At 33.3% G+C, this 25,620-nt stretch overlaps 1 protein-coding gene across 1 annotated transcript; it reads left to right on the top strand.

Moving 5' to 3' along the window:
* Positions 1 to 10,209: 10,209 nt before the first annotated feature.
* LOC110097401 (cinnamoyl-CoA reductase-like SNL6) lies at positions 10,210 to 20,858 on the top strand. Its single transcript, XM_020823769.2, has 5 exons — positions 10,210 to 10,616; positions 12,573 to 12,745; positions 19,260 to 19,463; positions 20,128 to 20,281; positions 20,360 to 20,858. The coding sequence occupies exons 1-5, from the start codon at positions 10,364 to 10,366 to the stop codon at positions 20,671 to 20,673; spliced, it is 1,098 nt and encodes a 365-aa protein (XP_020679428.1). The 5' UTR covers positions 10,210 to 10,363; the 3' UTR covers positions 20,674 to 20,858.
* Positions 20,859 to 25,620: the final 4,762 nt, after the last annotated feature.

Raw genomic sequence — 25,620 nt, 5'->3', positions numbered from 1 at the left:
TTCTTGATAATGGCCGGTGGAAAGAGATCTCGCCATCCTTCTTGGAGTTCCTTGAGGGAAAATCTGGACCCTCGCTTCATTAAGGCGGATGATCAAGCCGCCTATCAAAGGTACAAAATAGCTGGGATTACTGTATCCCGGACTATCAACCTGCACATTCTTTCCTATCCTATCTTATATTTGTTTGCGCACACTTCCTTGACCTTCCTTCTTACTCTCTCTGTCCCTTTCAACTCCTAGCTTCTTTTTTAATTTTTTGCTAGCCTCCGTATAAATTCTTCTTTAACTTCTCTCAGGTCCTATATGAATCGATGTCCCATCGAAATCACATATCAGGACTGCTAAGAGCTTTTGTAACTTTCCATCATAGGGGACAAACTCCATACCCTATGCTCTGATCTTGACAATGACTGAGCTCCGACCAATCACTTTCTTAGAAATAATAATGCTCACTTTCACGTTGGAGAGTCTATCACCTTACTCAAAGATGCTAGGAAAATCCAGCATGTCCTTTGCGCCTCAATTCTTCCAAAAGCTAGTGATCGCATTCATATCACTCCTCTTCTTTTGATCACCACTTTTTTCATTTTAGCTCGTCGTGAATTCAATGCCATTGATTTGATTTTTCGCTACATTAAGCATCTGACCACTATTCGAGATCCAGGATAATAAGAGGAAGCCCAATCTTGCCCTAGGACATATCATTGCCTATGTCTTAGAATCAAAATACAACCTCTAATATCCTGCCCCGCCAAATTTTCAACCTGCCTTCTACTCTAATAACTCCTTCCACATTCATCATAGTACTCGTTTCCACCCGGGGAACAAGGAAGCCGAGGGAGCTGAGGAGGAGGTAGCTCTAGCACCTATTCCTACACCTACTCTACTTTGCCAGTACTCTCAGCTGGATCAGCTAGTGGAGCGATTCGTCCAGTGGAAGACTCACTTTGAGACCTTCGTCGTTGCACAGGAGTAGAAACATGCGGAGGACACTGCTCGCTTCGATTCTTATATAGCTCACCAGTAGCTCCAGTACGACCAGGATATGGCCTTGCTTGGGGAGCAGTTTATGACTCTTTACATTTACTTTCAGCCACATCCACCACCACCTCCTCCTCCTTTTAATTAGGGCAGCAAATGAACCAAGCCGAGCCGAGTGAACCAACCTCCATTTAATTATGTGAGTGTTCATTTAATATCAGCTTGTTCAAGTTTGGTTCATGTTTGTTCGAGCTTTATTGTTTCTCTTCATGTTTGATTCATTTAAATTAATGAGTGTTCATGTTTGTTCGTTTAGTGCTTATTGAGCTTGTTCGCGAACATATTTAACGATTTTTTTTAACTATCAAACAAATATATTCATGAACATATCTATGAACAAACACATTTATAATAAAAGAAATTATCTATGTAGCAAAATCAATGATTATTTATATTTATTAATTTTATAGTCAAATATTAATTATTTTTATCTAGCTTATTCACGAGTTCAAAATCGAACACGAATCAAGCTTTTATCGAGCTTAATATCATGCTTGTTCACAAACTTCAAATGATGTTATTCGCGAACATAAATGAGCTGAACGCATTAGTGTTCAAGTTTGTTTATTTAAGAATCGAGTATTTAAAATATTGTTCAAGTTTGTTTGTTTAGCTAATTAAACGATCTCAAACGAGCTTTAATCGAACCGAACAATGAGTAGCTCGTCGAACGTTTGGTTCGCTTGCAGCCCTACTTCGGATGATCAGGGGCCTTTTTTTTAGTTTATTATTTTTGTGTGATGTTGTTTTACATCTGTTTAGTAGTTTGTGTTATTTTTCTTTTTCCCTCCTCCTTTTTATGGTGTCAAAAGGGGGAGTAGCTGTACTATTTTTTACTGTTATAGTTTGTTATATTTTTATGATGGATAGTTGAACTATTTGAACTGTGGTTGTTTCTTTACCTGTTTCCATTAAAACTGCTTTGAACTGTTTCAAATACCTTGTGTTTGCCATCATAAAAAAGGGGAGGTTGTTGCAAATCTGCTTTTAGGGAGTATAATTTTGATGATATCAAACACTTTTTTTCTCTATAACTGCCTTGCCTACTAACATTTCAGGTCCATATGATCAAACTATAATTTAAACAAACTCAAGATTTGGTAGACTAGGTCTGAGTCAATTTGTAAACTTTTCTCTTTCTTGAGTCTATTGTAAATGACGTGGTTCCTGATGCTAAGTAACCTTGCGCACACACATATGGGGGAAAATTTCAGTCTATTTTTAGAGTTATCTATTTTTAGTCTTATCATCTATGACGATCCATAAATTGGCTTGGATAATTTGTTAAAAATAAAAACCCTAATTATGGCATCCTGGTTAAGGAAACTGTCATTAAGATCATCGTCCTGGATGATATTTGTATCGGTCGGGATGATAAGCTCAAAAAAAAAAATTATCTACCAGATCTATTTAAGTATTATTTATTTTTGGACATCATCGAACGATGAAATATAATTATGCCTAAATTAATTTGGTTATTATGAAAAAGAGTTAAGGTTTGATTGCTCGATCAAATCGTCCTGGACAATCACAGTATCGACCGGGACGATCAGTTAAAAAAACCTTAGTTGTTCCTGGACGATCAACATCTGCCACCTTCTATTCAGGGCAATGGTCTGGACAATTTTCACAGATTTGAACTAATCATCCAGGACGATCACGAGATCGGCCTAGAAGATCAAGCTATTTTTCCATCGTCCAGACATCCATTCAACGCAATTATCTAGACGATATTAAATGATTTGTACTGATTATACAGGACGATATACTATCGATCTGGATGATATGAATAAAAACCTTCTGATCATCCCAAACCGTTCGGGCTGATTGAGAGAAATTTATGTTGATCATCCAGGATGATAAAGTCGCTTTGTTTAAATTAAGAGCTATTTTGAAACTCTTATATTTAAGAGCTCTTGTTCTACCCAAGAGATTTTCTTTTACTGTTGTCTTGACCTAAGAGAGCCTAGAGGAGAGGGAGAGAAAGGGAGAGAGAGAGAGAGAGAGAGGATCTTATGAGGGGGAGTTTGTAAGGGGTTTCACAAAGGTTGCTCTAAGCAAGGATCTAAGTCATCTTCTCCGATCATCGTCCCTTGTTCTTGGAGGTTCAAGAGAGGTCCACTTCAGCAATCTATCAAGGTTCTCTGCCTATTTCAGGAGGAAGCAAAAGGAGTTGGGTTCTCTGCCTCATCGATGTCAGTGGAAAGGAGGTTTTGTACAGGCTTCTCTGCCTTGCTTTGGGAGCAAAAGGAGAGTCACTGAGTTTAGTGCAATCCTCAAAGGGCACCTCCGGGGAGTGGACATAGGTCGAGTTGACTGAACCACTATAAATTTTTGTATCCTTTACTACTGCTTTTTCCGTATTTAATTTCCACTCGTTAAATATTTTTGTGGTAAATTTTGGTTTGATTAGTTTTGTTTTTTATTGAAAGATTTTTAAAATACCAATTCACCCCCCTCTTAGTTAGCTTGGGATAGTTCATAAGGGCTTAACATCCCTAACGAACTTTCCATAATAATATGTTATTCAATCTTTTATAATATTATCTCTTTTAAAAATGAAAAAAAAAAACTATTATAAAAAACTAACAACGAATCTAATATGTTTACCCATGATTCAAGAAAAATATAATCATTATTGTATCTTAATAACTAGATGATCAATCCCAAACGATTTGATTTGACATTTTCCATACATGTTAATATCTTCAAGCAAGGCTTTGACTAACAATCTCATATAGGTTAAACATTATAAGAGGATGCTTCTTACATTCGCTCATGCTAAAAAAGTTTACTAAAATTTTTCTCATCATATAGATTAAAATGAAATTAAACAAATTTTATATGCATATAAAAAAGAAAAGAAAGAACATCAATAACTCCTTGTTATATCACTAAATATATCACATACGTCATATAAAAACACTAACTCTTAGTACATGCAATAATCACTAAAATATATAAAGTGATATAACCAAAAATAAAGAAAAACTCTAGAACCTCAATATTATCATCCTTGAGGGCAAAGATATTCTTCAACTTACTCTTAACCTCATAACCATTAGAATTTGAAGAAGAATCATCAGTAGCCTTGCTAAGTGTCAACCCCTCAACTTCAGCTATAGTCTTACACTACACTAGACAAAATCCTTTCAGAAAACCTTGGATGAATCCTTCCTCTATACACTCAAGTTCTAAGGCCTTCTTCTCCATATCATATATGCGATCACAAGCTTCTTGAACATGATCTTAAATTATCTTCCTGAAGGAAATAGACTTCATGAATTCTTCTATGACTCTTTGGGGTTGTCCTCTTTCTCAGACAATAGACTCTGAATTCTCTCGTTCTCATATTCATGAGTTGCTACCTTCACCTTAAGCATTTTCATATCATTTATGTACTAATTGATCACCTCCTTTTCACCCACCAAATTAATATGAATGTGATACATTTGCTGATTTTTCAAAGAGGCTGTTGAAGTTGCCATAGTAAATAATTCTACTATGCACTCTGGTAGGTGCTCCTCCACTACCTTCATCTCATTGATCTTGATATCATACTTCCTCTTGTACTCTCCTTGAAGATACTTGATATTCAAAAACTCATTATTTAAGTCATTTAAGGCATTGATTAATTCAATTTCAATATCCATATGTTGAAGCAACTAAAATAAACAGAAAGAATTTGTAAGGGACATATCATTATAAAAGTATGAAAAGAAAAATGAAAAAGAAATGAGAACTCTCTAATTTGTCAGCTCGTCGATGTCCAATACATTGATGCTGCAAATCATCTTTGGGAATGTGAAACTTGGATGGAGAGGAATTGAGACCTTTGCTAGTACTGTCAAAATCTCCTCCACCCATTTCTTGGTTGATGTGTGTGGATCACTATCATTTCCTAATCATTTAGGGGGAACCTTTGAAGTGTGGACAACTATCTTTGGTGCTTTGGCTGCCTTCTTTAATATATGTGCATGAGACCTCCCTATATGAGTAAAATGTCTCACCTTAAAAGAATACTTCTCATATACATATTTGCTCAAATAAAATACCTTACATTGAATGGTGTCTATATACCGAAGGTTGAGAATCTTTAATATATCTTCTACTCCAATATGAAGATGAATGGGTAAATTAGTCAGCTTTTCCCAAATTTTTAATAGTTTTTTTAATCATTTTGCATGAAGAAGAATTAACTAACGCAGCTCTTTAACATGTTTCGAGTGAGAATATCTAGCCATTTAGATTTAAAAGTGATAGGATCCTACATATCACAAGTAAGTCGACCCATCCGAGAAAGGCATTTTTAGGATAACACTGCATCATGACCTCTATAAAAATATAATCAATCCCATAATATATGATATAGCTCAACAAGATAATTGGGACAAACTCACTCAACATGTTACTTAAATATCAATCAACTCTAGGGCAGGTGAAAATTGCATATGGCTCGTAAATTGAAATCGTAGACATTCAAAAATTAAGGAGGATAAGAATAGGCTTGTTATGACTTTTAAGAAACCTTCATCACAAGATCATTGGGAAAATGAAACTTCTTCCTAAAAATGATCAAAGAGTCATAGATTATGATGGAGGTAACATCATCAGCCTTGTCCACCTTGTGAGATTTCTTTAGACTTTCATGTTGGGAAACAAGGTGATCTCTTTAGCCAAAGGAATTTTGGTGGAGGTGTTATCACCAATTTGAGCTTTAACACTAAAACGGGGCATTTAATTTGGATAAGGGAAGCCACCTATAGAAAATAATGAAAAGTCCCTAAAGTAAGAAGAAAAATCGAGAAGAGTGGGAGAGAGAGGAAGGTTAAAAGCTCTAATTTCTACATAAGAGAGAGACACTTGTACTTGATAGGGGATGCTACAAATTCAAGATAGTGGAAGGCCTCAACTGTAACAAAATTAGAGAAAAAAAGAGAGAAGGATAAGAGATGCGTGGGCAGGGGAGCTATAGAGAGCATGCACCTGTTGCTGGTGATGGCTATTAGACGAATGGTTCGACCCAATCCATTTTTTGGGCCGATTTTTTGCTTGGATAGGCACATCCAAAAAATTTTGGGTCATAGAAACTAATTTTCTATTTTAGACTCAATTTTGATACTTTTGAAGCTATTCGAGACCTCTATGTTGAAGCTGAAGTTATACTGGAGTTTCAAATCATGTCAAAAAATTTCCAAAAGTTGTCATATGTATTTTTAGACTTCTGGATATTCGATGTTCAAAAATCATGGGGCAATCAATATATTATCAAAAAATTACCTTACTTTGGAACAAATCTCAAGAAAAAATTGAGTTGAACATTTCTGAAATTAAATCTGGGACCATCCAAACCCTAATTTGAGTAAACTTATAGTTGAAATGAAGTCTCAAAAATACAATCCCAATGACACCAAATTTGACTCAATCTATGCCCAAATGGATCCCAATCGAAGACTTAAGCATATTTGGAAGGTTCAAATCCTAAATTGGATGACCAAACAATTTTTAAATGTGACATGCTTATAGTATAATCGAGCGGATGTACGAGATGAATCTAACAAGCTCAAAATCAACAAATTTTGATTTCATTAAGACATTACAATTCCCAGTAAATGGTCCATAATCAATAGGATCAATATTGACCGTCCATTCAAAAATCTTTTATCATACCCTTGATCTCCCTCCTAACAATTATAAATAGATTCATTATTCTTAATTGAAGGGAACCCAAGTAAGGAAGAGAAGGAACAGAAATAAACTAGAGTTTTCTTACCACAAGACCCCTCCTCGACCACCATCCCCGCGTCGACTGAAGCTAGACTTTCACCAAGCCACCAATTGTCGTCGAACTTCCGCTCGATCATATGTAGATCCTTCTTATTCTCTCTATATTTCTCCATCAAACCTCTCAATAAAAGTATGGCTTCCATAATAGACCTACCCTGTATGAATCCAAATTGATTTTAAAAAATTTATCAACAAAAAAATATTTAATATGTGCATCATCTAGAAAATGTCTAATAAGAAATAACATGAAGAAAAAAAATCTTACAATCGACAAAATCTGGAGGCAGTGGAAAATCGAGAGGCGGCGAAAACTCACGATTGAATTTTGGGAACCAGTCTCCTTTTGCCGGCGACGAAGGCCGTGATCGTCAGCGACGTCCCGTGAACATCTACAAAGCTTGGCGACGGAGATCTAGGGTGGGAGACAATGGGGCGATAAGAGAGAGACCAGAGATGCAAGAGAAAGAGCGGAATGAAATGAGCAGCCAGACGGGTCGTGTTTAGAAATAGGGCTTTCGCCGGCGGATTTTCTGGCTTCCCGGACGCCAAAACTTTTTTTGGCACATGTTTCGTTGGTTCCAAGTCGTTGAGTGTAAAATAGATAGCGTATTTTCTGCAGGTAAATGTGCCGGACATATTCCGCCGTAAACTCCACCGGTAATAATGAAAAGCTGCTAATTACCGATGTTACTATCGGCGCAATGGACTTTGGCAATTTTTCGTCGCAAACCGCGCCGGAATAAACGCCGTTAATATGCCGTCGCATTATGCACCGATACAAATGCTGTATTTACTGACGCAAAAAATTCCACTGGAACATCCGATGGTATTCGCATGTTTTCCTGTAGTGCATCACTCCATATGAGTTGATGCTAGTGCACTTTGTTCTGCCTCCCCCTGCTTCTCCCACATGAGTGGTGCATCCATCGACATCCTCACAGGCTTGCAACGGAGTTCCATAAAAGGCTCGCCATTCGTGGAGTCAGCAGCGGGATTCAAGAGGATATTCTACGCGAGAGATCCCGGGTTCTATAAAGATTTGAAGAGCCATGGTACCGCTAAGTTCCTACAAGTATTAGCAGAGTAGCGGGGACTTAAGAGCGACACCCATTTCTAGATCCAATAGATAGAGATCAGGTCTTAACATAGTGGCTCATATAACATCTTCGAGAACACATGCCACACCCGGCTCTTCTCTCATGATCGCTGAGCTGGCCTTCATAGCGTGAGCCATGAGGTCCGCTGCTTGTAAAGGCTGTTGCATAATCGTTCGTGGCAGCATGAAGTAGATTATTTCGAGACGAAGCTTCACGGTGTCAGGGACCACTATGACGATGGCGGGTAAGCGATTAGTTGATCCCAGTTTTTTGGCTGGTAAAGCTTCTTCAAAGTCTTTATGTGATGTTCTTTCTTGTGGTTCTTCCTCCACCCTCTTTCCATATCTCAAAATTGCTTCCTTCTGTGGTTTGCCGTAAATGTGGATTTTGGAAGCGGAAATTTTAGCGTTAGCGGCTCCATTTGAGTTTACTTTAGTTGGTAAATTCCCTTCGCGTAGACCATCGCTTGAGGCTATTCACAAATTTTTCTTTAACCTCAAGCTCAGTAGTGAATTTTCTATTACTATTCTGAATCCGAGACATGTTTTAATCAAACTCGTCAATGACCTAGACTACTGCCGTATTTTTTCTCACCGTCCTTACTTTGTTAATAAGTGTTACATGAAGATTTTCAAGTGGACACCATCCTTTAAAGTTGAAATCAAATCACCTATTATTCCCATTTGGATTTCTTTTCCAAACCTGCATCCCCATCTCTTTTCCCCGAGGATTTTGCATGGTTTAGGATCTATGTTTGGTTGGCTTCTTAAGATTGATCATGCTATGTCAGCTAGCTCTAGGCCTTCAGTAGTTCGTGTCCTGGTTAAGCTGGATGTTACTAAATCCTATCCTGATAAGGTGTGGGTAGGTCTGGAAACTTTATGGTATATACAACCGATTCCCCTGTTATTGCTCTCACTGTAATTCTTTGGGGCATTCCAAACCTGAATGTAATATTCGTCATCCCAACTTAGCTTAAACTCATAATGCGTTGACTAAGGCTGTTGATTATGTTTTGGATAATATTAATACTTCGGTTGAACTTGTTGATGGCCTTAACCATGTGACTCGTGTCGTGGAGCCTGAGATTGTGATGGATGCTCCAGCAGCTGTGGTCGTTTTGGTTCTTGCTCTGGAAGTTTCGGAGGAGATTCCTCTGCCTCGAGTGTGCCTAGATTAATACTAATGCTTGTGTGATAGAGGGTGTTAGTGCGTTTGATGGTGCTATTTCCCCTATTATTATTGAGAAGTTTCCTAGTAGCTGTGGTTCTGGTGAAATTTTGGTGAATATTGTTGTACTCCATTGTGGTATTAATCTGGTCGTGGATGATGGCTCCACTGATTTGGGTGGGCCAACAGTTGTTTCTCCTTTTAATGAGTCAATTGCACCTGTTGGGGTTCTTATGTCTACTCAATGTATTGATGTGCCAGTGTCTCTAATTTTCAATGTTGCTTTACAAGTTCATTTATGCAAGTCTAGAGATTGCTATGTAGACCCCTCTGATTGGTTAAATGTTTTGCCTATTAGGGATGGGAGTCAGGCGATTTTGCTAACTATTCCGAGGGTGTTCAGGAATCATATAAGGCGCAAGTGGATCCTCTCATGGAAAATGATTTTATCTTGGTTGGGAGAAATCATCGTCGCAAGAAATCCAAATAAGCTTTTTGGAGTTTCCTCGGTTTGGATGCTGTGGTTAATTGGTTGTCTAGCTCTTTGGATTTGCACCTGTTTTTTGTTAGATTGTTTTATGTGGACAAGAATTTTAATATGGGTAATGATGAGGCCGTGCTATCTATTCGTATGGCATGTTAACATCCATTACTAGCGGCTTCTTGCTGATCTTCATGCAGGATTTGATTTTGCTGGCCTCTTGCTAGCCCTTTGGAGGGCCCTTGTCTATTATTTGAGTGGTCGCAGTGTTTCGCCACTACCTGAGCTCGCTTCGTTGATTTTCCTTTTATTTTCTGGTCAGTTGCTATACTGTGTATTTTTTCTTTAGCTGTTGTTTGCTCCTGTTTCGTTGGATGGTTGTATCTTCTTTTTTTTGGAATAAAAATTCTTGTTAAAAAAAAATCATCACTCCATATGAGTTCTTAACATATGCAAAAATTTATATAAACAATAGTAAAAGAAAATCCTCAAGTGATGTAAGACTAACTTATATATTATATATTTTTAAATAGATAATTAATTATTTAATTTATAATATGAATAATATTTATTTTTTAGTTAATAATAATAAATTTTTTATTTATAAATTATAAAAAAAAATTTTATCCTTCTTGCGTGAACACAGCCTCCACTTGTAATACTTCGCAAACCTAAATCGTCTTCTTCGCCCCCTTTTTATAGAAGCCATTTCTTCCCCATTATTGTCCTGCTGCTGTGATTCTGATTTCAAACTTCCATTCAGATCGAGATTAAGACAGAGAGAAATATGGGGGTGATTAGGACAACTGAGAGCTTAGAGGCCGAGGCAGAAGAGTTTCGTGAGATGCTCCTGCGGGGCACGGGAACCATGCCGTGGAAGCGAAGCCCCGCCGCCGTTCGCAGAGGATCGGACGGCGACGAATTGGGCTACGACAGCCGCATGGTCTGCGTTACCAGTGCCGTCTCTTTCCTAGGCTTCGCCATCGTCTCCCGCCTCTTTTCCCGTGGTTATCCCGTCCGCCTTGCCCTTGAAAATCAAGGTATGTTTTATCGCCACCGCCGGAACACTCGCATCGATCGTTGAAAAGGGAAAAAATTTAGGTCAAGATATAATGGCTCAATTTCGATTAGAATAATTTTTAAAAGGGGGATTTAGGTAAAATTTTCATGCATTTGTATAATTTAATGTCTAATATTTCTATTTTAATATCTATTAAATTAATATTTAAAATTTAAATTAAATAAAGAATAATAGTTGTATTAATCTTATAATAAATATATCCTTTGATGCATATACATATTTAAGTCACTAAAATATTATATAAATAATATCAAAATAAATAATTTTATATATTAATTCTATTGATTTTTAATTTTTAAAATTACTTTTTATATCAATTTTTAAAGTGTATTTTTTATCTTATTATTTTACCACATATAGCCTTTCTTATTATTTGTATTTGTTAATGTTTTATTCGTTTTATGAAAAATGAAATATTGGATCATCTTTTTAACGAGCTTAACGCACGATCAATGATTTATTATTTTGAATTATTCTTCCGCCGTATATAGATATCAATCTTATATTTGAATTTATCTAAATAAAATTAAAAAACTAATTAACATATTCAGATACAAAATTTAAAACATTCTTTATTTTTAAGTTTTTATTTTCATTTTCTTAACATAAAATGTATGAAGATTTTCAAAAATAATATTTTTAATTAAAAAATAGTACATTAATGTGCACTTTTGAGAGAGAGAGAGTCGCAGATTTCGATCGGCTTCTCTCTCCTAAAATTTGATTTTAATATAGTAAAAGTCGGCCGAAAGATAACATATTTTTTGGTGCTAGTCTTGGAAATTCAAGCCACATTGATTTTTGTTGCAACAAGGCTGAAAATGAACAATGTGTACGGCTCGATTGGTGGATCCCATCGGCTGGATCAATAATTGTTAATGAGCGGTCACATCAATAAATATTATATTGTCTTATTAAAATATGAAAGTTAATATATTGTTCCATTTATAATCTTTTTAAATTTTAATATAATTAAATTACAGAAAAATTCGAGAAAAAATGCATAATAAAATTATTACCATCTTGTTTAAATAAGGCTAAATGTTAATGATAGCATTGAGCTTACCGTTAAAAAGGTAATTCGGTCAATCAAGATAAACTCATACAAATATTATACATTTAAATTCAAAAACTCTTAATTGATAGTCAGAACTCCTAATTGATAGATCAAAATGAACTGAATGGGTGAAATTAGGTTTCGTTTGGATTGGCTTTTTTATTGCTTTCTAAAACGGAGTTTTAAAACAAAATTTTTTAATTTTGTATTAAAACTCCATTTTAGAAAGCAATAAAAAAACCGTCCCAAACGATGCCTTAGTCTCAAAATAAAACCATGAAAGCATTGAATTTTGGCCACAGCATTGACAAACATAGCAATCCTATCAAAAAAGTCCTTTTTTTTAAGAAAAATATTTTATTGTTGGATTCATAAATTAAAATTTAGATTATATTCAATTTCAAAGTGATTGAATACAATTTAAAATGAATTCTAATCAATTAATTAGATTTTTATTATATGCAATTTTGAAATAAATGCAATTATTTTGAAAAAAAAAATAATTAATTTAATCTATACTTTTTAATGTTAAAAATAAGTCTAATAACATAAGAATCCGTAATAATCAAAATTTTCTACCTAAATTTTTTTTTAATTTTAATATTATTTAATTTCTAAGTCAATAATTTATTTTAATAAGATCAATATATAAACAATCATTTAAATTTGTTTTGATTTCATTTTAACATAAATGCAAGGATTATGAAATCATTTTTAAAAAATTTATTGATTCATTTTATATATAACAAGTGAATGAATTATTTAATTTACAAAGATTGCACTGTTTCTTTCTATTAAGTTGTGAAGTTCTTTGTAATCAATAAGATATAACGATTAATTAAAATGATGAATCAACAGAAGATCTGGAAAAGCTGAGGGAGTTGCAGATGTTCGATGAAATGGAGGAGCGTGTTTCGACTATGATAGCAAGCTTTATGGACATTGAGAGTCTCTGTCGAGCATTTGATGGATGCATTGGTGTTTTCCACACCTCCAGCTTCATTGACCCTGGTGGTTTGTCTGGATACAACGTACGTGAGTTATTATATTTTTTGCCCCTTTAATAAACTAGTTAAGATATCTGTTAAATTTTTTTTTTTTTGCATCATTGGTTTATTGTAGTTACATAGCTAATAATTTAAGTGGTTGAAACTACTGTTAACATGTAGTGATTAACGCTTCGTTTGGGATGTGATTCTTACCGCTTCTTAAAGCAATATTTTAGTACAAAAAAATTAATTTTTATACTAAAAAGTTACTTTAAAAAATAGTAATAAAGGCTTCGTTTGGGACGGCTTTTTTATTGCTTTTTTAAAATAAAATTTTAGTACAAAAACTTTTCCGTTTTAAAAAGCAATAAAAAAGCCGTCCCAAACTAAGCCTAAAATTGCTGCTCTTTTAAGGAGAGTTGGAAAAAGCTGAAATACTGTATTTTTTTTTACTGTGCGGCAATTCAATTGATACTAAGGCCTAATTATCTTAGAAATGTTAATAGTTCATTTCAGGGGTGGAATTTCTCAATATATTCATTCAACATTATGACACATTTATATATTCATTAAAAAAAATGAACTAATTAATAATAGATAATAAATAGTGATATTCAACATGAATAAATTTTAACACAAAGAGTATTATCATCTATTAGATTTCATTTGAGATGGCTTTTTTATTGTTTCTTAAACAACTTTTTAGTATAAAAATATTAATTTTTTACTAGAAATTTTTTTTAAGAAGCAGTAAAAAAGCCATCCCAAACGAAGCCTTAGTCTAAGCTTAAAAGGATATATTAATGTAGTGTATCAACATAAATATAAATAAAAATAAATCACTTATCATTTTCGCATGACGAATTTAAGAAACATAAGTTTAACAAATAATATAGTTTAGCGAATGTCACTTAGTAATGGCGATATTTCAACAACTAAGGGATTTCAAAACCTGCAAAATTGTACCAACATGGTAATAATTGTTAAAGTATTTAGCAATAAAAATATTTAAATAAAAAAAGAGCTCAGTATTTATAGACAATGCGTGAACATTTTACTATTGTTGCATATGACATCATGTTCAAAGTTTAACATGTGATTCATGTCAGCATGTAATATTTATGTCGGTTCATTGAACCTCACAACTAATTAAGCTACAGTTATTGTCATTAGATGGAATAGGAGAATTCTGAAAGAAATCTCGGATTACAGTAAACTCCAAACCTTTTGCCAGATTTTCAAAGCTCATCACAATCAAGATCTCTCTCTCATTCTCCTCTAAATTTTCTATGAGAATTACTCTGACACGTATCTAAATAAATAAATAAAAAAGAAAAATAAGAATAAATTTAAATAAAGTAGCAATAATTATATATAGACAAGTTAGGCTAAATATCATTCATTTCTATACAACATCCTCATATGTATTGAAATCATTATTATGTGTTCCATTAATCCTCCATGGCTGCAATTAAATTGTTAGATAGAACAAATCAAAATAAAGATTATTAGTTTATGAATTATAATTCATGAATCATGTAATTAATTTCATAGCATCTTTTGTTGTGTTTGAATAAAGTTTACATCATCCATCATATAAAGGCATGCTTGTTTCTCTTTAACTTTTAGTATTTTTTGTTTCCATCTCTTTTAAGAAGTCATTGATTAAACTTTCCTTTTTTATTTATTTTATAAAAATAGTATTAAAATTAACTAGGATACTAATTTAGTCATAAGTTGGATACTAATTTAGTCATGTGGTTGCATCCCTTGGGTCATCATCTAACACCTATGTATTTGATCCATCCATTCAGGGACAGCCTCCATAATTTCTTCAATTGACCTATTGTCCCATTATTCAACATTCAATCTAAACTTATGACTTATCCATTTAATGCCAAGGGATTAAAAATTTAAATTATTTATGCGCCCATAAAATTATAATTTTATCTAATTAAGTAATAAGAAATAACTAATTATATAAAAAATAATAAAATGTATTATTTTCACATATATTACACAAATCTCTGCTAGCATCCCCTTATTAAATTGCTTCATATTTTGATTACACGAATTTGGGAAGAAGATTCCTGCAAATATGAGATATCTAGCAATCACTCTCATGTATGATCTTAATAGTATGAACTATGGGATACTATAACTCACACCATTTTTATTAACCTTTACTTGGTACTTGCGTGTTTGGTAGAGAAGTTAGAATATTGACACACATAATGTGCTTCCTTTGCCAAATAGGAATGCCCTAATCATTTAAAAATCTATTTATAGAATTGACATAATATGTAAAATTTAAATTTGATTAAAAAGTAAATATTATGTATTGATAAGTCATATTGCTTCTGATGACCTGGTTAGGAGAGTAGATATATTAGATTTGGTCTATGTTAAGAGAGGTGGAGATAGACCTAAAAAGACATGATTAGAAAATATTAGAAATGACCTTTTTTTATTAGTTTTAATTGAGAATTTGACTCTTAATAGAATACAATGGAGAGAAAAGATTCATGTAGTTGACCCCACGTAGTGGGATAAAGGCTTGATGTTGTTCTTGATAAGTCATATTGCATCATCCAGAAATTGGGTTTGTCGAGGAGACTAGAAGTCCCTGAAGTGTCAATAAACTCCACATCCTCTTGAACATCAGTATGTATTGGAGTAGAATAAAATGTTGGATGTTGTATAAGTATTGTCTTTGTTAGATCTTCCTATGAAAATTACCTTCAAGTAGCATGAAAGAAACATAATAAATTTGTAATGCATTAATATTTGCAATTAGTAAATGCAAGAAGTAAAAAAGAAAAAAAAAAGTATGCTCAATATGTTGGGAAGTAAACCAAGAATGAAACAAATAAAAAAGAAAAAAGAAATCAATGAAGCAGACATTAGAATTTAATATGGAAAAACCCGAAAATAGGAAAAATCATGGAGCCACAACATACCAAGAAATCAACTATGGCAAATAGGAAAAATTGTATAGATCTTCACACTCACACTAACTTCTTCACTTCACACTCATGTCCACCATGTCTAGACACCAGTACAAGTTACATACCCTTCAAAATAATATAACTCTTAATAAATAAAGTTAAAATTTACTCAATTGACCCGTTGCGCTGTGGTGTTGACTCCTCTATCTTAAAATGGGTCCATAATGTTGTGGCATTATGCCTATAGCACACAACGATGTGAACACAACACCTTGGCGCTAAGCTCCATCCGAGAGGGGATCCACATAGCCTTGGTGTTGGATTTACAATGTCGTCGCATTGTACAACAACAAAAACTATAACATCAAGCCCTTATCCAATTATGTAGGGTCAGCTATATGATTCATTTTTCTCCATTATCTTCAGTTAAGAATTATATTCTCATTTAAATTTAATTAAAAATGTTATCTCTAAAACTTTCTGACCATGTCTTTTTTAGTTATACTTTTACCTTTCTTAATATAGGCTAAATCTAATACTTTTACTCTCCTAATGAGGTCATCAAATGATCGATGTTTTTATGTGGATGAACCATCTATGGAGACTCTCTCTATCTTATCTATTATTGAAGCATCTCCAATCTTTTGACGTAAATATTAATTCCGTATTCTGTCTCTAAGTGTAAAGTCGCTTGTCCACTTGAGCATGCATCCTCATCTCTGTGATACTTAACTTAATTTTATGCTTCTTTTTTAATGTCCAACATTTTTTTGCCATATCTTATAAAATTTTCCCTAAAGTTTGAGGGATACGTTTCTATCAAACAAAATGATGGATGCATTCCTCCACTTCAATCATCCAACTTGAATTCTAATAATAATATCCTCATCAATTTCACAGTCGCTTTGAACAATAGATCTTATGTATCTAAAATATGTACGCTTGACTTGACCACCCAAAGTCACAATCTCCTAATTAGATCTAATACTATTAATATTATAATCCATATATTCAGTTTTTCTTGTCTGTACAACTGAGATGCTATATTGGCAAGAAAAAAACTATTTTGGGGACTTCACCCTCAAACCCCCGAGCAGGTGGTACGTTGCCTCCCTGCAGCCCCTCAGCGTGTTTGTTGTTGAGCTTGATTTATGAAATTGAAGTTTAGGTCAATTATGCAACCCGATTGATCAACATAATTAGATTCCAGAAATAACTAACACAGTTGATATCAAAGAAAAGAACATAGGCTTGACAACATTATATATTGGTTGAATGGGGGGATGGAAGGCAAGGCTCGGCAAAACGGATGACTAGGGTAAGTGAAGAAGAATTGAATTAGGAGGCTCAACCTATGCTAGCAATAAAAGAATGCAAGATGTTGTTTAAACCACCGCATCGAGATTGCGTTGTTAATAGTGATTATTACGAAAACTATTTTATTACAGTGGTTAAAACTGTTGCTATAATCTTTACCACAGTTATTACTGTTGCTTTCTCATGGTGTTGAAAATTGCGCAAGTGATTTTCACACTATTGTTAGAATATGCTGTCTTACGTATGCTATTTTAGTATTGCATTGATTAAATCTAGTCCGATCATGTTCATGTGGGTGGGATGAACTCTTGTGTTATAGTATGACGAGGGGCAAATGCTGTTTTTATTTAATTAATGATTTGGAAAATACTATTTAAAATTAGTAGTAGATGAAGAATTAAATATTTGGTTGTTGTGGTCTTCGTGGGGGATGAAGTACTAGAAGTGTAGGTCGATATAAATTAAATCACAATAATTGACCTCATTATTTAGTAAGGCTAAAGCATTGCGCTGCTTTTAATAAAGGTCCAAAGCTTACCAACTAAATATTATAAGAGGGTCCATTTACCTACCATTTACTGGAACAAAGGCTTGACCAAATATTTAAAATAGAAACGACTACGTTCATATAATTAACTTATTTATTTTATTTACATATCAAATCATCAAGCATAAATAATTAGCTCTCAAATGCATATATTTGTGTATCAGATATAGAATCAAATAATAATATGTTATTATTATTATCTTTTTTTTTTTCTAAGAATATATAATTTCTCTTCAAACATCAAAATTGAGAAAGCTTTTCCATCACCGGAAAAAATTTGGCATCATGAAATCACACTAGCAGATCACTGCATGAAATACTTTACATATTCTACCATGTGGCTAAATATTTTGAAAGCAAAAAAGAAATTGAGAGAACCTCCAGGTCGCTAAATTACTCATCACACAACCGCTTTATGCTTTCCTTGAAGTCATTTGTTGATAGCATTGAAGTGGGCCAAGTTATTGTATCTTTTACAACTCCATCTTTTCTTTCTTTTGCTCTTTTTGACCTTAATAAAAAAAATTAAATACATGTCAGCACAGCCTTATTATATGTTCATTAAAGTACAACTATTCTTTATTTTATTTGAGTGATTTATATATTATACTAGTTTCATTAGCTGATCTTGCAGATCTCTCTATACAACCTTTCAATTTATTGCAATGTAATTGAACTTAGATTATTGACCTTATATATATATATATATATATACTCGTTTAAATCTAATAAAGAAAGATCATTTCTAATATTTTCTAAACAAGACTTTTTAGGTCTACCTCTATCTTTTTTAACATAAGTCAAATCTAATACCTTTACTTTCCTAATCGGGTCATCAGAAGGCCATTATTTTATGTGACCAAACCATCTAAGGCGACTCTCTCTAATCTTATCTTCCACTAGAGCTACTCCAACCTTTTCACGTATATACTCATTTCGTATCCTATCTTTAAGGGTAAAGCCACTCATCCATTTGAGCATCCTCATCTCTGCAACACTTAACTTAGTATTATGCTTCTCTTTTAATGGCCATCAGTCGGCACCATAAAGCATTGCAGATCTCACCACCATCTTATAGAATTTTCCTTTAAGTTTGAGTGGGACTTTTCTATCATACAAGAAGTCTGATGCATTCCTTCACTTCAAACATCCAACTTGAATTATGTTGATAATATCCCCATCTATTTCAACATTACTCTGAACAATAGATCTCAAATATCTAAAATGTGTACTCTTATTAATGACTTGATCGCCCAAAGTCACGATCGCCTCATTAGGTCTATTACTACTAAAATTACACTCCACATATTCAGTTTTAGATATACTCAAGTGAAAACCTTTAGACTCTAAGGTTGACCTCCATAATTCAAGTTTACCTTCAACATATATATATATATATATATATATATGATATTTTATATTTTTTTAAATAATAAAAAATCTATTATAGAAATTTTATTGTTAGAGATGCTTATCACCCAATCAATGCTTCCATATTAAAATTAATGGTTTTATGTTAAAAAAATTGCACTACTATATTCTCAGACATTTTATATGAAATTTAAACGATAGAATAATAATATGTAGACAGTAATAATACGTGAAGTTAGAACTGTTTTATCTATCTGCTAAGGATATTTTAAATCAATTTTGAACAAGGGCATTATAATAACTCCGCATTCCCTCCTAATTTTAACGATTTCTCCAAACTTTTACGGTTTCTCCCTCAAATATCATTTTGCAGAAACACATGGCAGAGCTTGAAGCCAGAGCTGCAGAGCGAGTGATAGAAGCCTGTGTGAGGACTCCAAGTGTTAGGAAATGCGTATTCACATCATCATTGTTAGCCTGCGTTTGGAGGCAGAGTTCACCTCTTAATCAACAGCTCACCAGGTTCATCATCGACGAGAATTGCTGGAGTGATGAAGGACTTTGTAGGGACAAGAAGGTGTCTAACTACTTATCATATCTCATTATCATCTGTTAATATCTGCATTTTTGATGCATTGTTTTTGAACTTTAACGTGTTAGCTTTATGATTTCTCAGTTTCTAAAATAGGCTCTCCACATGTGAAGCCACTAGAATTTTTTGATAGAATTCCATTTTGCGTAGAATGAGTTAATTGTTAGAAATTTTTTCTGTGAAAATCTGAATTGATACTAAGGGACAAACCCATTTATCTATGAAAATCTAAAAGAATAGATTTAGGCTTCGTTTGGACAGTTCTTTTGATGCTTTCTTAAGCATCTTTCTAATACAAAAATTTCTACCTCAACAACTTTTTGAACTAAAAAATTTCTTTAGAAAGAAGTAAGAAAACCATCCCAAACAAAGCCTTACTCTCCTATTAAGTTCAAATTTATTTTTGTTATATGCTTTCTAAGACAATTTGGGCATGTTGTTGCGTCCTTTGAGTTAATCGCCTCGCACTATCCAATTAGTAGGCACAATATCACATTTAGCAAAGTGTTAACGTCCATAAAGGTATATTTAATTAATCCTTAAAAATCGCTAGAATTTAACTAAATATAGTTACCAAATATTTCTGTGTGAAATGATTGGCAAATGTACGTATGATACCAATTCGTCTATATTTTTTTGTGGAATGTAGCTATGGTTTGCACTGAGCAAGCTGATGGCAGAGAAGGCAGCTTGGAGAGCAGCTCGAGGAAGGAATCTAAAAATTGTAACTGTATGCCCAGCTCTTCTGACTGGCCCTGGCTTTCGCCGTCGGAACTCCACAGCATCCATTGCTTACCTCAAAGGTAAATGCTTTTCTGCTTAACCACAAGCAACCTATTGCATATTGCTTCCATAAACTGAGCTGCAACTACAATTTTCAGGAGCGCAAGAGTTATTCACAGATGGAATGTTGGCGACTGTGGATGTCAACAAGGCTGCACAAGCCCATGTGTGTGTCTATGAGGCCATGGGTAGCGGCGCAGCTTGCGGCAGGTACTTGTGCTTTGATCATGTCATTCAGAGAGTTGAAGAAGTCGTCGAGCTGGAACGCCAGCTCGGGATACCAAGCAGGATATCTTTGGGCACAAATGATGTTGGAGCAGATCATCCGAGTTGGTTTGAGCTTAGTAAAGGGAAGCTGTCAAGGTTAATGTCTTCAATGAGAAGGTGCACATATGATAATTATGTTTTCTGAATTGTGATCTAAGGTGAACCAGTGAGTACTTTTGATATGATTCATCTGTTTTTCATTCCATTAAATGTTTGAGTATAATGCCTATCATGTTGAAGGGGAATTATGCGCAAGAGAAGATGGAGTGTTAGGCAGTTTGTACAAAGTTTACATATTTGTTAATGCAATAAGAGGTTTAATTTGGGACATGAAATTGCATATATTTTTTTTTAATTTCAAACAGTATGTTTGGTATTAATTAAATATTATGCATGGATCATATGATGAGGTAGATATCAAAATTCTTATTTAAAGGCTTGAAAATGAGTTATGTGATTCACTATGTTGATATTTATATCAAGTTTATTGTGTGAAAGCTTATAAATGTGTCTGTATAAGTTGATGAATGGATGCTTAATCGGCACGGAAGTATAATTTTTTTTTAATTTTTTATTTGTCTAGAAAAATGACACAATGGAGAAAAAGGATTCATGTAGCCGACCCCACGTAGTGGGATAAAGGCTTGATGTTGTTGTTGTTTTATTTGTCTAGAAATGAGAAGAGAGAGGAGTAGAGCCAAGAAAGAAACATGGCATTTGTTTCCATGAGTTTGAAATTTTATCTTGATGAATTGAAGGTACCTTTTTAAGGAACTTCTTAAGTGTGTAATTATCTGATATTTATTTAATCTTCTATTTTTGTCAACCCCATTAAGTTATTCTCTATTTTTTGTTGAACAAGGTTGTACACTAGTTTTGAGAAAGCCTAGTGTTTGTTCTCACATTAGACACCAAGACTGCTATTTCATTGTTAGTGGAGTTTTCTCTCGTCTTCCTTGAATGTAACCCTATTAAAGGGTGGACTGCATATTTTAATATTTTTTTGTTTTGGTGTATGATCTCCTTCATAAATGTTTTATAATTCATCATACTTTCTTTTGGGTTGATATTTCCTTGTCATAAAGTTAGGCATAATCTTTTTTTTTTAAACACTAATATCAAATAACGGCTTATGAGGAATATGATGGCCATGAAGTTTGAGTTCGAGAATTTCATGGATAAAGAGTTTTTAATTGTATCATAGTAAAATGGAAACTTTTAAATGTACTCATGGGGTATAGCAAGATGCCTAAAATTGTGATTTATGCTAAAAACCAAGAAGATAGTGGAATGTAGTCTATTCATCATATTTCTAAGCTCATCTTTCAATGAGGTTTAGACAAAAAGAAAGGCTTAAATAGTGATGCAACATATCATCAAGATTTGTGTGGGCCATATTTTAAAAATAGAGAAGAGAATAATGAAGTTAAAACTAAGCAACACAAGGCCGACAATGACCATTCACTAGATCTCATGCCAAATCCTTAGATAATTCAAGAAAGAAGTATGTTTCCTATTAGCCCACCAAAGCCCATTTGGTGTTTAAATTTAAATCATGATTTTTTTCCTAGGAAAGCTCCAATTTTTGAAAATCTAAGTTGTGAATATTCTATTTATGTATTGCATGGCAAGTGGAGGATTTTCCCTTTAGATGTTATGGTTATAGATGGAATGTTATAGCAATTTATTGCATCCAATTCATAAGACGGTCCCCTCCTTTTCCCTCTTCTATTTTTGGTTGTTTTTATTTTTGGTGATATTTGTAACATGCTATAGAAAGCCCTCTTTCTAGACTGAATTGATTTTTGGAAAACTAAAAATATTTGTGTTTACTTATTTGATTTGAGAGCTTGATAGCTATGTTCTTAGCACTTCTTGTGGCATTGCTTGTTATTCAACACTGTTTCAATTCTTCCTCTTCTAACATCTAAGATTATTTCTTTGTCTCTTCTCCACACTTTTTTATATCCATTCCAACCATCAGTTCAACAACCAACTTGCCTTCACAAGCATCTACCATTAACTAACCATTAACCTTTAGACTACACTAGAGAAGTCCAACCATCAAACCATTGTATCCCTTACACACCAACTTTAGATACATTGTCCAACATCCCATCTAATTCATAGTAAGTTTATTCCCCCATCTAAAAACTCATTAACCACTCACCAAAAAAAAAAAAAAAAACTTAAGACAATCTAGTGCTCAACTACCCCTTATCACCTTTGAATAAGTTTGGGAATAACAACCTTTAGACCCATGATGCATTCAAATCCATTTACCCCAAACTCTTGAACTAATCCTTATACCTGAACCTACCACTCCACAAGTCATTTCTACCCTTAATTGGCCACTATTATGAGGTCAATTCCAAACTCAAAACTTACCCCCCTCCCATAAGAATACTCTAGCATGATAGAAACCAAAGTTGAAGACTTTAAAATTTGATTTAGCTAATTGCATAGTGACCTATCACCTGATCCTTAGAACCTCTCTAGGGAGTTTTGGAGGTATCCATACCATTCCAATCCTCAAACCTAAGTGCACCCAAAGGTGTTTTCTTGAGCCAATCTCAAACTTAGACTCAACTAGCCTGATCCAAAGCACTGGTTGCCTGACCATAAACCCCCTAGACTTTCCCTAGCCTTTCCAACCCTTGGGGTAACCTGGGTTAGCAAAAACGACAAACCTAAGTTCACCAAAAGGGATTTCATTAGACAATTTGGCTACTCATACCGAATTAGGCTAAACCAACCCATTCAATATCTTCCCCTGAACCCCAAGAACTGGCCCATCCTAGTCTAACCTATGGCTTGGACTGAGGTGGTTAGAATCTTCTAAAAATTGACCAATAAACCCTTAGTTCAACCTTAACTACCTATCCAGCTCATCCCATATGGTATGCCATCTCTATAAGACTATCAACATCCTATTGGACCATCCAACACTAGCTTAACACCTAATTATAATGAGCTTTGTTCGAAATCCTTGCTAGATTTAGTTCAAAACACTCTTTAAATACTCTCAAATTTGCTAATAATAAGTTCACAATTTTTATTCCCTCAGTGCTTCCCCAGCTTTCCCAAATCCTCTAGCAGCCTACAAAATCAATATAGAGCTAGCACTAATAAGCACCTTCCATAAACTTTCTAAAATTTGATCCATTAACCTTCAGCTCTTATTATTTGAAGACAAATTACTTCCTAGATCCAGAAGATCGTGTCTAATTAAAAGCCCTATCAAACCACGATTGTTTTGAGGTAATTCTCTATCTTGAGCTTAATTTGTGAGGGCGCGATGTGTGTGTGTGGGGGTGATACGTTTTGAAGAAAACCTTTAATCCATGGTAATTCAACCATTGGATTGAAGGTTTTCTATTTATAGATCCTATTGGATCCACTTGGGAGAGTTCTATCTAATGAATTGCATATTTGAATAAAAAAATTATGGACGGCTCATGTTGAAAACTGGAGGTTGAAAATGAAATCATCGGCCCTGATTTCAACGGATCAAAGTTAATCCAATGAGTCCCATGATTTTGGGCTTTTCCTCACAACTATTTGATTTTAGATCAAATTGTTGTGATGAATGCCACTATGTTTGAGGTGCATTCTATGGTTTAAGTGATCAATCAGCATGCTGACTATGTAAACATTTAAATTAAATGCAATTTTATAGACATAACTTCAAAAGTTAATATCTCACTGAATGTTGATCCAAATTTGGCAGATAAAATCCTCTATGGATTTAGTATTCAATTGACTATTTAATGGATCCAAAATCAAAGCTAAAGTGTGGGTAGGTTATGAGAATTTAATCAAATAGTGGATTGATTGTTTTGTATACTTATATGCTTAATCAATGTATATTGAGTTCAAATTTGGCTTAATTATAATTTAGGTTGTGTGCAATGACCCTGAATTTCTCATGGCAAATTGAGCTTAGCTCTAGCTTGATTTGAATTTTCAAATCGCTAGGTCATTTTTTGACCTAAGGATTTGAAATTCCATAAAAATTAAATGGACTTTTTGTATATTGTAAACATGGTATTGGTGGTTAGTTAGCTAGCTAGTGATTTTATACAAGATCTTGGTTTAGTTTTCCCTGAATAAATTTTCAAAGATATACATGTATTTACATTTTAAAATTTTTAATAAAAGACAGGGATGTCTAAATGGATTCAAATTTATATGAAATTCTCCTTAGTTAGTATAGACTCAAGGTTTAAAATTTCATAGCCATTGGAGTTCAATTAATTTGTCAATTAGTCAATTTTAATTCTATTAATATAGTTGTCCTTCAAAAGTAAAATAATTATAAAAATAAATTAAAGTAAAATAAATGTAAATAATTTAAAGTATTCTTAAAATCATAAATGCAATCATGAAAATATAAAAGCTCTATCTAAAAACCTTAAAATAAATAAATAAAATCATAAAAAATTTAATATAATTCCAAATGCTTTCAAACTTACATAGATCTCATAGTAAGTCATTCCTGATCTATTTTGATGATCTCATGAAAATTGGAGGTCATTAGGTGCAAAAAATAAGAAAATGCCCAAATGTCTTAATAGATAAATCATTAATAAAGGGTATATTTAAAAATTCATACATCACAAATAAAAATCTTAAAAATACAAACTCAATTGCATTGAATTCCCAATAAATATTATAATTTAATAAGAATAATAAATATTAAAAAATTAGCTAAATTAAAAATCAAACTTGGGTTAAACCTTTAATTAATGGATAAATAAATAATAAACAAATAAATATATAATAAAAGATAAATGAAATAAAAAAAAAAGAAATAAATTAAAATTAAATCATAATTCATTAAATAAGTTTATTAAAATAGAATTAAATAAATAAACTTTAAAATAATAAATAAATAAATAAAATTCATTAAATGTTTAAACAGAGTGATAAATTAAATAAACAATTTAATTGATTTAATTCAAATAAATCAAAGTGATAAATCGAATTCCAAACAATCTATTTAATATGCTATTCTAAATGAATTAAATTAAATAAAAAAATATTAAATAAATAATAAATAAATTCGATGGTTTATGTATTTGCTTTATTC

This window comes from Dendrobium catenatum, unplaced genomic scaffold (assembly GCF_001605985.2).
Source record: "Dendrobium catenatum unplaced genomic scaffold, ASM160598v2 fragScaff_scaffold_44, whole genome shotgun sequence".
NCBI classification, from domain to species: domain Eukaryota; kingdom Viridiplantae; phylum Streptophyta; class Magnoliopsida; order Asparagales; family Orchidaceae; genus Dendrobium; species Dendrobium catenatum.
This window is presented reverse-complemented; position numbering and strand designations above follow the sequence as displayed.

Bases quoted from the DNA above. Each gene is read 5' to 3' on its own strand.
- LOC110097401 (XM_020823769.2), top strand. From the start codon at position 10,364: ATGGGGGTGATTAGGACAACTGAGAGCTTAGAGGCCGAGGCAGAAGAG. The intron at 19,464-20,127 runs GTGTCTAACTAC...TGTGGAATGTAG, and splicing joins GACTTTGTAGGGACAAGAAG to CTATGGTTTGCACTGAGCAA. The intron at 20,282-20,359 runs GTAAATGCTTTT...TACAATTTTCAG, and splicing joins ATCCATTGCTTACCTCAAAG to GAGCGCAAGAGTTATTCACA.